Source organism: Saccoglossus kowalevskii, chromosome 5 (genome assembly GCF_978046115.1).
Source record: "Saccoglossus kowalevskii chromosome 5, keSacKowa6.1, whole genome shotgun sequence".
Classification (NCBI taxonomy): Eukaryota; Metazoa; Hemichordata; class Enteropneusta; family Harrimaniidae; genus Saccoglossus; species Saccoglossus kowalevskii.
In genome coordinates, this window is record NC_140645.1 from 14619682 (window position 1) to 14633174 (window position 13493).

Here is a 13493-nt window from a genome sequence, read left to right on the forward strand (position 1 = left end):
AAATTGTGGAAAACTGGGTGAAAAAATGCAGCACCGGTTTTTTGAGTTTGGCAAACAACCTAAACGCACTCTACATGCGCGGTTACTAGAAGAATTTTGAAGTAACCGAGCTACACTTCGTCATTTCAGACATTTTGTTCTTTAGCTCACCGCGTAACGATGGTACCGAGCGACTGTTTGGGCGTCTTTCCAACAGGCGCATCCAACCAAACTTGGCCATTTGTTTAACATAAAATACGCGTTTACCACGGGTTGGCAATAAGTCGGCTCCAACAAACCGTTCGATACGGACGATGGCTCTGATCAAACATTACGCTGAAACCATATTTCTACATTTCGCTTCATTACCTACGGTGTAAAACAACATATCTATTTATAAGATGATAATTTAAGGTTAAGACGAATTATTTCTGATGAATACTATTCATGAAAAAGGCTTCACTCCTATGAAAATTATACCAAACAACAATAATTATGTAATATTTTCCAAACGCGAACGACCATAAACAAGCATAGTCGTTCATCATTATGACTATCTTTATTCACGACCGGCGATTTAGGGGTTCCTTGCCACGTATAACGGCCTGTATACAAAACAAATATGGACGGAAAATCATAGATCATTAACAATATGGAGAGTTACGTCACTGAATTGTTCTGTCGCTGGAGGGCGCGACAGATTGACAATATTTTACTCACGCCGTATACGTAGTATAATATACCTTTTCAAAAAAATGCAACAGTGTGTATTAATGTATGTGCATGTATTTTGGTTTTTGTACATTGTCAAATTTTTTGAATATTGTCTTTCAAAATTGAATTTAAAAAGCCAAAAAGAGCAAAGAAATGTTTAATTTATTAAACTCATCGCCATTATTCGTTAAAATGTAAGTGTATAAATGTATAACCAATCATGACTCATGTACATTTCCCAGTCACCCACTTCACGGTACCGTCTCTGTGTAAAGATTCCAGCAGTGAAAATTCTGCCTTCCAGTTATGTGCTGCTTTAAAGTCATCTATCGTCGCGTTAGAGCCGTAATAATGATAGGGCACCTTGTTGCCAGTGGTGTCCAGAAGACGAGGATAAAATCCGTACATTGTGATGACGTCGCAGAATGAAAGCGCGAGAACCATTGTCCGTAGTCCTGTCGATGGTAATCGACGTAAGTGTAGAAATCTGTAGAACGAATTAACAAAAATAGCGTTTATGTTATACTTGCAGTTAAACAGTGCAAATTAAAGGGAAGTGTTTTTCGCCACGTCACGCATGTGTAAAGTTTGCGCTAATAAATATTGATTTCCAATAATCCAATGCGTTCTCAGTGGCAAGCACAAATGCTAGTTTTTTTTTTATTTAGACGCGATTTGCACTAAATAACAACTTTGATTCTTAGTATCCAGTATCTCAGTCATCAGAGGATTTACCTAGTTAAACTTTGATTATGTGTTTGTACGCGTTGAATTGTTGAATAAATATGGAAACTGTTATGGGATATATTTTGTGAAAGGTGGCGAAGGTGTTCAACGTGGCACCCTAGACTAGCATCTAATACCGTGTTCACACGTGTTCACACGTGTGCCAACAAGCCGGTATGTAGACCAGCTTTATAGTTAAGCCGGCGTTGAAACACGTGTTAACAAGATAAGCCGCGCCACGCCGTTCTTTGCCTTTAGCACGCGTGAACAATAACGCCGCCTTAAAAACACGCCATCAACGTCAGCCTCGCTCTGGAGTTCTATTCATTGCAAGTGTTATAAAGAAACATGTCGGCCGATAACAACGCCTGCTCAGTTTAGTCTTTATCCACGTATGAACATAGACCCCACCCCCCACCATAAAAAAATGCGCGATGGTGAGCAGATCTCGCCCCATGCACAATTTCGTGCCGCAGCCTCTGCCCCGGATGTTATGACGTAAGACGACCATATTACTAATGAGATACAAGGAGCCAATAGCTCATTTGCATTCCAATATTAATCCGCCCGGCCAAGATAATCATTTACGGTCATGTGATCTTTTAGCGACCATAAAAATCAACAGTGTCATTTATGAGAGATTTTGTTAATATAAGTATTAATAATAATATTTACTATTACCTTTTTACATTTGGTATGAAGCTTCTTTGAGCGGTGTATGCTACTTCATATACAAGATTTAACCTGGATTTCAGATACGCAATTGAACGCTGTCTTACGGGCACTGACGATACCCCGGGGTACCAAAGTATGGTGTTATTCAATGAAACGTAATTGTTGAGAAAATTTGGAAGTTGTTTTTGCTTTCGCCGATGGGACATTCTGTAAAGTTGCATCATTGTCGCTCGATTTACAATTGTAACATTTGTTTTATTTCCAACGTCTTGTTCGTATCCCGTTATTACTGGAATATTACACCTAACGACAAAGTTATTGGAGTTGATTTCTTCACCACAACTGCTATTTAATAATATTAATCCATTACCAATTAAAGCGCACGTCCTTTGTGCTGGCAGCAGATATGTAATGCCTGCATCGTTTCTCGACTTATTAAGACCGAAATACATATTTTCCGTGGAAACACCTTTTTCATAAACCTTTATTATATCAGCATCGGGATATGTCTTTGATACAAGCTTTCTGGTGAAGAATCATAGAAATGCGAATAATAAAGACTACTGATTTCACCCATTGATGGAGATACGTAGATCAAAGCGAGTGGGGTATTAACACACATAGTTACTAATTGTCACAGTGTTATTGGATCAAATAGTAGGGAAAATGACCTCTGCGTGACAATATACTCACTGAGATAATTGGTTTATCACCAGGTTAGTGCGAAGATATAGCAAAGTATGCACGAAGTACAGCGAGAGTGCGCGTTGGTCGATGCGACCGCGTACTGTCCGAGTGCCTACTTTGTAGTATCCTCGCAATAACCTTATTATTATACATCCTTTTTCTCCCAGGAATACATCTTGGGAATGCCGAATTCCAAACTAGATTTAGCGAACTTCTTTGTGTGGGATCCGGTAAACCCTGGGGGCAGCCATGTTTGTTTTTATTATTAGAGGACACTTACGCGCATAATCGTTCCTTATTTGGAATTCGTGTTTACTAATATGGTAGGATGAAAATACCCAGTGCAATACCGCAAAATTGCGCACGCTGTTACTTATGGCGTTACGGTGAGCGATGTATACTAATTTGTCATATGACCGCTGATCATATTTTTACACTGAAAACAATAGTTAGTAAATACCTGAAACAAAATGGTAAATTATATACATGCTTTGTAGAATTACATGAGGCTTTTGATACTGTTTGGAAGGATGGTTTATTTTATAAATTATTAAAGAACGGGAATAATAGGTAACTTTGTCATTTAGTTAAAAACATGTATAACAATACTAAAACATGTATTCGCTTTGGCAAAAAAATAAGTTTAATATTTAATACAAATAAGGGTGTGAGACAGGGATGTACTATGTCCAATGCTTTTTAATCTTCATGTGGATTACTTAAATGATACATTAACAGATTCAATAAACCAGGTAACATTAAATAATTATAAAATTAACTCTCTATATTATGCAGATGACTTAGTAATAATTTCACACAATTAGGTTTGCAAAATGTATAAATTATCTGCCACAAATGGAAACTCCGATAAATCTTAAAGCGGGAAATAGTCGTCGCCAGCGCACGCAACGATAACAACACACGCTAAAACGCTAAGGCTCATGGGTAGACGCTTGTTTGTAAACAATGACACGATATGGCCATCTGACGCATGCGCAGGTGACGACCCTTCCGCTTTAATAAACGCTACTAGAGAAAGCTACTAGAGCAATGTATGCACTGTTAAAAGCAATGCCAAGAGAGACTGACTGTAGAACTTTTATGCATCTTTTCAAGATATGTATTAAACATTTTTTTTATATGGTTCAACAACTCGGTACATAACATACTAGACATTATTATACATCTGTCACCGTAACGCTATATGTTACAACATGCCGAAATTCTGTGGTATTTTATGGGGTATTTTCATCCTACCATATAAGAAACTGCGAATTCCAAATATGGAATGATTACGCGCGTAAGCGTCCTGTAATAATATAAACAAACATGACTGCCACCAGGGTTTGGCCGGACTCCACACAAAGAAGTTCGCTGATTCTGTTCTGAACATTTTGGATTTCCGCTTTCACATGATGTATCCCTGGAAGGAAAAGATGTATAATAATACGGTTATAACCTCATAATAATAGATGTGACAACACCAATTAAACAGTCACATTTGAAATTCTGTAAAAAAAATACTAGGTGTGAATAAATTCTCCTCAAATGCAGCATGCAGAGCTGAAATTGGTAAATTCTTAATACTAATAGATATTCAGGAATTTTTTATTAAATACTGGTATCGTATTAGTGCTTTACCAGACTGTAGTATTACAAAACAAGCCTTTGAAAAACAAAGACAACAACATTTACATTGGTTCACATGAGTAAATAACTTGGTCTCCGAAAATACTACAAATTTGTCCTTGTGGTTCAATCTCAAAAAATCCCGATTTTGATTTCAATAAATTAGTTAAGAAATGTAACAGTAGATAACAGATATCCTCATTGGATGTCTGTGATAGAATTATAGGGAGACCAGAAGATAGTGAAATTCATGTTTAACTTCCTTAATACCAGAATGTTCAGAGTAGCGATAGAAACAACTCTCACCTACCTCAATGCACTCGGTTTATCTGCAATCACTGGGCTGTTTGTTGACATGTTCTTATAAGTGACATTTTGTAGTGTTGTAGTGGCCGCTGTAGGTTCACTGTAAATAAAATGGTCCGGTCAGTTTTCTAAAATATGTTTATTGATTGTTTCTCATAATATGTAGTTCTAAATGCACTTGGAATTCAAGTACTTATGGAATAAAAGCACTTTGAATTCAAGTACTTATGGCATATGGGCACTTTGAATTCAAGTACTTATGGCATATGGGCACTTTGAATTCAATTATTTGTGACATAAAGGGCACTTTGAATTCAAATACTTACGGCATAAAGAGTACTTTGAATAAAAGTACTTACGGCATAAAAATTACTTTTTTTGAATTCAAGTACTTGCGAGATAGCGAGTAATTTGAGTTCAAGTACTTATGGCATAAAGAGTATTTTGAATTCATTTAGTTATGACATAAAGGGCACTTTAAATTCAAATACTTACGGCATAAAGAGTACTTTGAATTCAAGTACTTGTGGCATAAAGACACTTTGAATTCAAGTACGTGTGGCATAAGGGCACTTTGCATTCAAATACGGCATAAAGAGCACTTAGAATTCAGACACTTACGGCATAAAGAGCACTTTTTTGAATTCAAGTACTTATGGCATAAGAGAATTTTGAATTCAAATAAATACGGCATAAAGAACTTTGAATTCAGCTACTTACGGCCTGAAGAGTACTTTGAATTCAAGTACTTATGGCATAAGGGCACTTTGAATTCAAACACTTACGGCATAAAGAGCACTTTTTTTGAATTCAAGTACTTGTGGCATGAGGGAACTTTGAATTCAGACACTTATGGCATAAAGAGCACTTTTTTGAATTCAAGTACTTACGACTTTGAATTCAAACACTTTTTGAATTCATTTTGAATTCATTTAGTTTTGACATAAAGGGCACTTTAAATTCAAATACTTACGGCATAAAGAGTACTTTGAATTCAAGTACTTATGGCATAAGAGCACTTTGAATTCAAATAAATACGGCATAAATAGCGTGAACTAGTAGATGCCATTTCGTTCAAATCGGTCACCTGGTGGCCGTATAAAAAATATGACACACGACGCAAATTATTGTGAGAACTGGCTTATACAATCCTCGGTACGTAATAGCTAGAGAGAAGCTTCGCCTCGCAAGATAGCAATATGTCATCTTGTACCATAATCCCTGAGGTTCGCTTTACGCAATTGACAAGATACTGCATGAATAACCCTCACAGCGCCAAAATACGGTTACAAATTCTACCTATAATCGATATATGCTCGTTACAGTGCCCTTTTTATTTAAAGGGCGGTAGTCGTCGCGCCAAGCATGCGAGAGATATATGGGTCTCATATAAACAAAGATGGCGACTTTGGCTGTTGCGTAGATCAACGAGTACAAACTGAGACGCTACCAAGCTTTAATTAGGTGTTTTAGGTGATTGGAAGGTATCAAAGGAGTCACCAGCGGCAGTTAGTGCAAGTCGCGCCCAGGTCAAACCTCATGCTTGTGATTTCCATTAGAAGAGCGCATTGGATTGTGGGTAAATCAATGTTTATCGACACAAATATCGCACATGTGCAGCGCGACGACCAAAACGCTTTAACCAAAATTGCGAATACAAAGTTTCAACCAAATATTTGAACATGGTGTTTGGTGATTTCTGTGTCTACGTATTACCTTGAAAGATGTAAGATAATAACTATAACCATCTCCAGAGTCAAATATACCACTCTGTTGAGACCATTTCACCTTGTATACACACTCGCTATCGCTCATGGTATACCCGCCTTTGGGGTGATTTTCCCTTATTAATGTGGTTGATCGTACCGTGTTTGAAGTAACGAAATTGGCATTTTGCCAATCAGACGAGTCCCTTGATGTGACATTACACTGGTATATAAAAAGGTGTATCCGGTAAACCCCATCAGAGACAGTAGAACAAACACAGTAAAGGTAGTGAATTTCCATCGATCGCAGTAATCCGTCATCCTGAGAGTGTAATTTAACGTTGGTGACTGTTAGCGATATATAATCTGAAGGGGAAAATACCAATTATGAAACATACGGGAAATTAATGCATCAAATATGATGTTGTGGGGATGAAACCGGAAGAGTATTGAACTAATGTGAATCATAATTATTCAACTATCATTAATTTTGCTTTTTTTCATAGTGTGTACGACCAATCGCCGCTTTCAATTGTGTTGAAATCTGCTGATTGACCTTCTTTCAAAATACAGGTTTGAAATGCGCCTTGAGGCATTGTTCTTTGAACAATAATACTTCTATTTATTTTTGTGCTGTGGTGTTAAAGTAAAATCGTGAGGTGATTCAAATGCCGATGCACGTTTATCGACAAAGTAATTCGAACAGATGTTGTACGTATGATTCGTTTTTATCCTCAAATGTGTGTATTGTTGTCGCCTATATCCAGCTGAGCTTGGCTCACGCGTTGTAAAAAATTTCGATATTTACATTCGATCGTCGACTGCTCATTCAGATACAACAATAAATTCAGCTATAGGGTTCACACCTGTAATTAAAAAAGTAGCTGACTGTGTTACTTTGTAGTGACATTCTCGTAGAACTAATAAATAATATAAAAATGAGTATTGATTGTTTCCATCCACATTCCATCTTTATACACTGAAGTTAGTAAAGGCGTGTATATGTACTAAACCTCGTGCAATTGTAACTGTAATGATACTAGGTATATATCGTAAGTTTGTATGAATCACTGAGACTTAGATAAAGTTGTGATCAGTCATTGATTTTTTTTTAATCGGCGAATATAAGTTCTCGGTCATAAACATCTGTACACTTGCGATCCGAGTATGCGATCAAATCGTATAAGCCAGTTATAGTCGTAGAAACTAACTCTAATCTAAACAACAGACTCTTAAAATGCTGGAAAAGTCAGACAAACGGGTCCTCAATGTATATAACCAGTGGAGTTTTGACGTCACTTAAATCAGCGACAAAGCTCTAAAAGGGTTGTGAAGTGTGTTGGAAACAGATTTCTATGATTAACATATTTGGGGATCCCATATGATATTCTTTATCTTACTTTACGTCACTGTAGTTTATAGCCTATTACGTTTAGTGTACCTTGAGATTGTCCGCCAGAATGTAAACTTGTCACATGTGTGAGTCAAGGCTAACATGAGGCAGTAGTGTTTAGACCACAGAATAAAGTAGTCGTGCTTTTCAACTCGAAGTAACTGACTTGTTATCTGATTCTGTAAAATCCTATACCCCACATTTGTTGGTGCCGAGACCAGGATGACCTATTCAGAAGAACAAGTTATTCAGCAGACAATTACGATGGATGCACGGACTGCTCACCGCAGAAGGATGACGACACTGCTCGCCCGAGCTCAAAATAGTATGACTACGTTCAACGCCAAAAACCCAAATCAGTTCGAAGAACTCATTATGCTAAAAGAACGAATTATTGAAAAGTTTGACGCGATAAAGGGACTCGATGCCCTTATTGTCGATAAAGCAGATAGAAGCGAAATACATGCAGTCATAGCTGAAACTGAAAATTATACCGACGATATATTTGCCAAGAAATTCCAGATTTGCAAATTCATTGAGAGAAATACGCCAGATATAACCTGCCAACGAGTTCGAAATACTCGAGAACATGTTGCCATGACAACAAATTCCTCATCCGTTAATCTACCGAAACCCGAACTTCCGATGTTCAGCGGCGATGTTATGAAATGGAAGAGTTTTGGACAACAATATACATCTTGGTGCGATTCAGAAGTTCCAATATCTTCGCGCCAAACTGTCCGATGACGCCGCACTGACAATTGAAGGATTACAGTTAAGTAATGATAAGTATACCCATGCACTCGAACTTTTACGTAAATGATACGGCCAAGAACACAAAATTACCTCCGCCTATATGGAGTCATTAGTCTATCATTAGATAGTCTTAGTACCTTTTACGACAATTTAGAGAGTAGTATACGCGGACTGAAAGCGTTAGTGAAAACTCTTATGGTGATTTGCTTACGCCTCTCATTATGGAGAAACTTCCTGGCAACGTTCGGAAACAGATGGCACGGGACCATATGGTGATAATGAATAGACACTTCCCGACCTACGCAAAGCTTTGTTAAAAGAATCGTAGCAATACAAGCCGGGTACGCGATCAACGAAAGCCAGGAGAAAACTCCACTTGTAAGCACTGCCGCCGCTTTCTACATGGATAGCAAGACAAATGTTAAGCCATTCACACGTCAATTACAGCACCCGAGTAAACCGAGAAATTGTGCCTACTGTAAAGGACTGCATTACCATAACGATTGTATTGTAGTTACGGATAAAAACAAACGACCTGAAACAGTCAAACGTGATGGACTTTATTTCAATTGCCTTGGGAAGCATCGCGTTTCTGAAAGTCGATCGAGGGGTAGATGTTTAATATGTTCACCATACTTCGCTTTGCACTACCAACAATTGGACATCAGGCAAAACCCAACACGCTTCTGTACAAAATCAACCTCCTACTCCGACTCACGTGAACTTTGCAAAGACGAAAGATGTTCCGCGCGCTGAACCAGTCTTATTAAAAACAGTCGTAGCACCTATTTCCGTGAATACCGACATATTAAACGCGACTATACTATTTGATGAAGGCGCAACCCGGTTATTTGTCACCCGAGAAACTGAATATGAAACCCGTCGCTTCAGAGATGGTACAACTTGCAACATTTGGAGACACTACCTCGAATGTCCATCATCTGAAGTCACCGCAAGTGGCGCACTCGCGAGATATTGACACATCAGTTTCTGCGACAATGGCATTTCTTTTTCAAATATGCTAAAGCATTCAAAGTTTAGTGACCACACAGATTCCAACTTAAACACATATGTGTAAACTGAACACTAAATTTGAAACAAAAAGATACATAAAAAATGCCGCAGTAGAACATTCGAGTACAAAAATGGGCCACAGTCCAAGTGAGGACGCATTATAGAGATGCTTTAGTTCAGGTCACAACATGTTTGCTGTTTGCAGGGATGGTGCGTCCGCTAACATACCTTCTTGAAGACCATTTGATAAAGCCGCCTACAGGGTAGAAATGTGTTAACTCAATATTGAATTGAGCAAAGGATTATGCGGGAATTTAGTCATCAAGCGATGATAACAACACACGCGAAGAACGCAAAGGCGCATGGGTAGACGCTTGCTTGTAAACAATGACACGCTATGGCCACCTGACGCATGCGTATGAAGGTTGACCATTTGAAATCGTGGAGAGATCTCTTTGCCCACACAAGTACCCAGAATCCTTTTGTTTTCACTTCTTCTATAATACAGAACTGATTGATTGTTAAATATAAATATTAAATAACTGCTGAAGTGCGGGTTCATATCTGTTCCAGAGGTATTTTTGCTCACCATTTAGTAACCTCATCATTACCGCTTTGTTCTTAGTCAAAACAACATTGTCAGCTTATGATAAATGATAATATGCTGTTTCTTCAAGATAGAATATATCGAATACAGTTTTATGTTTGATTTAATGTCCTGAAATTTATTATTTCTGTTCTGTTGGTGTTAGGTTATTTGGGATGTAAAGTTCTGACGGCAGATCGAAGTGAGTTTTTGTTGAAATTATGCCGCCGAAGACCGTGAAAAGCAAGGTTTCCAAAACGAAACAACAAAATGTCTTACAGGGTTTTGCGACCCATCATCACGTGACCAAGTTTCGGAAAAAATCGGAACACGAGAGCAAGGTGAAAGCGATGGTGAATCTCCCAATATGCATGACGAGGTCGGTTCAGACTTCCAATCGTATATAAAAAACGCTCTTAGCAGAATTGAGAAGAAGGTGGACGCGCTTAATGAGGAACAACATGCTATAACTGAAAGATTTGAGAATATGGAGAGGAAGCAGGCGGATTTCGAGAGAGCGTTAACTGCGTCATCAGATGAAATGACCACATTGCGCAATAGCCATGAGGACATCCCTGGTTTGTTACTAACAGTAGACTTTGAAAAAGCTTTTGATACTGTGGAGTGGCCTTTCCTCTTTAGAGCATTGGAGACATATAATTTTGGCCCAAGTTTTATAAAATGAATAAAAGTATTTTACTCCAACATCTCCAGTTGTGTTATGAACAAAGGCACCAGTACAGGTTATTTCTCTCTGGGGCGAGGAGTTAGGCAGGGGGATCCAATTTCTCCCCTGTTGTTCATTTTGGGGTTGGGGATATTTCTGTGCTCACTGCGGTCCAGTCAGGATATTGAAGGGGTTGGGGTTCCCGGTTTTGGTTCTTTTAAAAGTGCGGCGTTTGCAGACGATCTGACATGCTTCCTTAGTGATCTCCCCTCATGTAGAAAACTGTTTGAAATATTGGGCAATTTCAAAAAAATATCTGGGTTAGCAATTATAACCAGGATAAGTGTGAAGCAATGTGGATTGGAAACAAAGGCAAATGGAAAGATAAACCCCTTGCGGTAAAATGGCCAAATATGATTCAAATTGTTGGTGTTTACTTTTCAAACGACAGAAAAATGGCAACGGATAGAAATGTCACAATCCCCATAGAGAAACTAAAAGTATCTTTACACTTCTGGAAAATGAGAGACCTAACACTGCTTGGCAGAATTCAAATTATTAAAGCTATGGGTATTTCAAGAGTTCAGTATGTTCGTAGTCACTCGGATTGCCCTAATATATACCTGAAAGAAATAAACAAAATGCTATTTGCATTTCTTTGGAAAGGAAAAGATAAGGTGGCCAGAAAAACAATGATAGTTAACATTTGTTTAGGTTGCCTAAAAGTACCGGATATTTTTGCAATAGTGAAGGCTCAACGAATAGATTGGCTACGTCGTCTGTTTGACAACGATATAGTCCACCCTTGGAAATGGATTTTGCAGAAGAAACTGTCTCGAGTTGGGGGAATAAAAAATCTTTTAAAGAGTAATTGTAATATTAATGTTCCTCCCATTACTGTGAGGGGTTTCTTTCGTAGTATGTGAGAGTCGTGGCTAGCAGTCACAGCTCCGCCAGATGGTGAAAAGCATCCCCTAAATCAAAGTATTTGGAACAACAAACATATTTTACAAGGAGGCAGAAGTATATTTTTGGGGGGATTTCAGGGAGGCTGGTTTCCACTATGTTGGAAATCTTTTTGATAATAAGGACCAACTTCTTCAGAGGGGTGAAATGAAAAAAAGGGGAATACCTCGCAAGAGTTTTTTGGATTGGTTTGGAATTGTGGCCGCACTACCACGAGAATGGAAAAGGGAAGTAGATATAAACAAATTTGCTAACCCTGGGGATGATATGTTGGGTATCAGATTTGCGGGCGTTCAAATTCATTTGAAACAATGTAAAACTAAGTTGGTGAGCCCAAAAGTGATAAAGCAATATTTTAGTTCGCCAAGATCTGAAATTTATCATGTTAAAACATTAAACTCCAATATTACTGAATGGGAAAGTATTTATTTAGCACCATTTAGACTTACAATAGAGTCAAAGCTCAGGGAATTTCAATGGAAAATCAGCCACAATATCCTGGTAACCAACTCTGTTCTTTGTAAGATGACCCCACCAAAAATTGAATCAGGAGCATGTACGTTCTGTAAGGGGCCTGATGAAAATCTGCTTCATCTTTTCTATGAATGTCCAGTAGTAAGATTATTATGGGGGACAAAACTGAGCTTCCCTCGGGTAAACGACCCAGAATACTTCTTGTTTGGTGATAGTCTTCTCCCCCTCCTGTTAAACTTTTTGCTTTTGGTAGCCAGGAGGTTTATATATATTTGCAGATGTCAGGGTAACAAACCAAAATTTGAGGAATTTAAAGACTTCATGCAGAGGGTACAGAAAACTGAGTACTTGATTGCAAACAGAAAAGGTAAATTGGGAAAACATTAAAAAAAAATGGGGAAAATTTATGAAAATTGTAACAAAGACCTAGCATATCAGCATGAATTCCTGAAAAAATTGTAATATTTTTGTGGAGACTTTGTACTTGTTTGTTGTGCAATGTAATTTTTTGGTACACATACATGTAACTAGGTAAAGTGCTTATGTAAATTGACTCAATAAAAATGTTTTATATATAAAATCTAAAAAAAAATTGGTGTTTTTTTGTTGTGTTCCAAATGAAAGGATTCTAAGCTGAAAAGTTTTCACAAACGGTAGATGGAAATGTGACATTTTCGATCGCCCAGTGATTTGAAAATACGTATTGGTATGCCATTTTAAAGAGCGCCCTCATTTCTGAGGGTGTTTGAAATGTGTACGTTATCATTTGACCTGCCGTCGAGCGGTGTGGTCCTGGTCTGATAATATTTTTCTGCCGTTCTAGAGAGGCCATGCATTCTAGTGATGTATTAGGGCATTCATTTCTTTTCAGTAAACGACATATGTCGGAATGGGACAGTTATTCAGATGGGTGAAACGGAAACATAGCCGTCTGAACGGGAACAGTTTCAGAGCGCAAGTCCTCTGACCTCTACGTTATTACAGCTCAGAGGTTGACTCTGTCCATACATGCTGAAATTGTTCAAGTCTATCCTTCTAATTTGACGTTAATATGTTTCAAGACACTAATATGTTCAGAAAATATAACTTACCAGTTCCTGAAACGATGCTGTCACTCTCCACACAAACAGACAAACATGAACGGGTGACGTCAAATCTTCATTAAAAAGCGTGACAACAGTCTATTCGAAGAAACCAAATAAAAACGATTTTATA

The 13493-nt window shown here is 38.0% G+C and overlaps 1 protein-coding gene across 1 annotated transcript; it reads right to left on the reverse strand.

Annotated features, from left to right (window-relative positions):
* Window positions 1-838: 838 nt before the first annotated feature.
* Window positions 839-4811, reverse strand: LOC146745797 (alpha-2,8-sialyltransferase 8B-like). The gene is made up of 3 exons (XM_085499560.1): window positions 4721-4811; window positions 2101-2619; window positions 839-1180 (listed from the first exon to the last, which is right to left on the reverse strand). The coding sequence occupies exons 1-3, from the start codon at window positions 4765-4767 to the stop codon at window positions 919-921; spliced, it is 828 nt and encodes a 275-aa protein (XP_085355686.1). The 5' UTR covers window positions 4768-4811; the 3' UTR covers window positions 839-918.
* Window positions 4812-13493: the final 8682 nt, after the last annotated feature.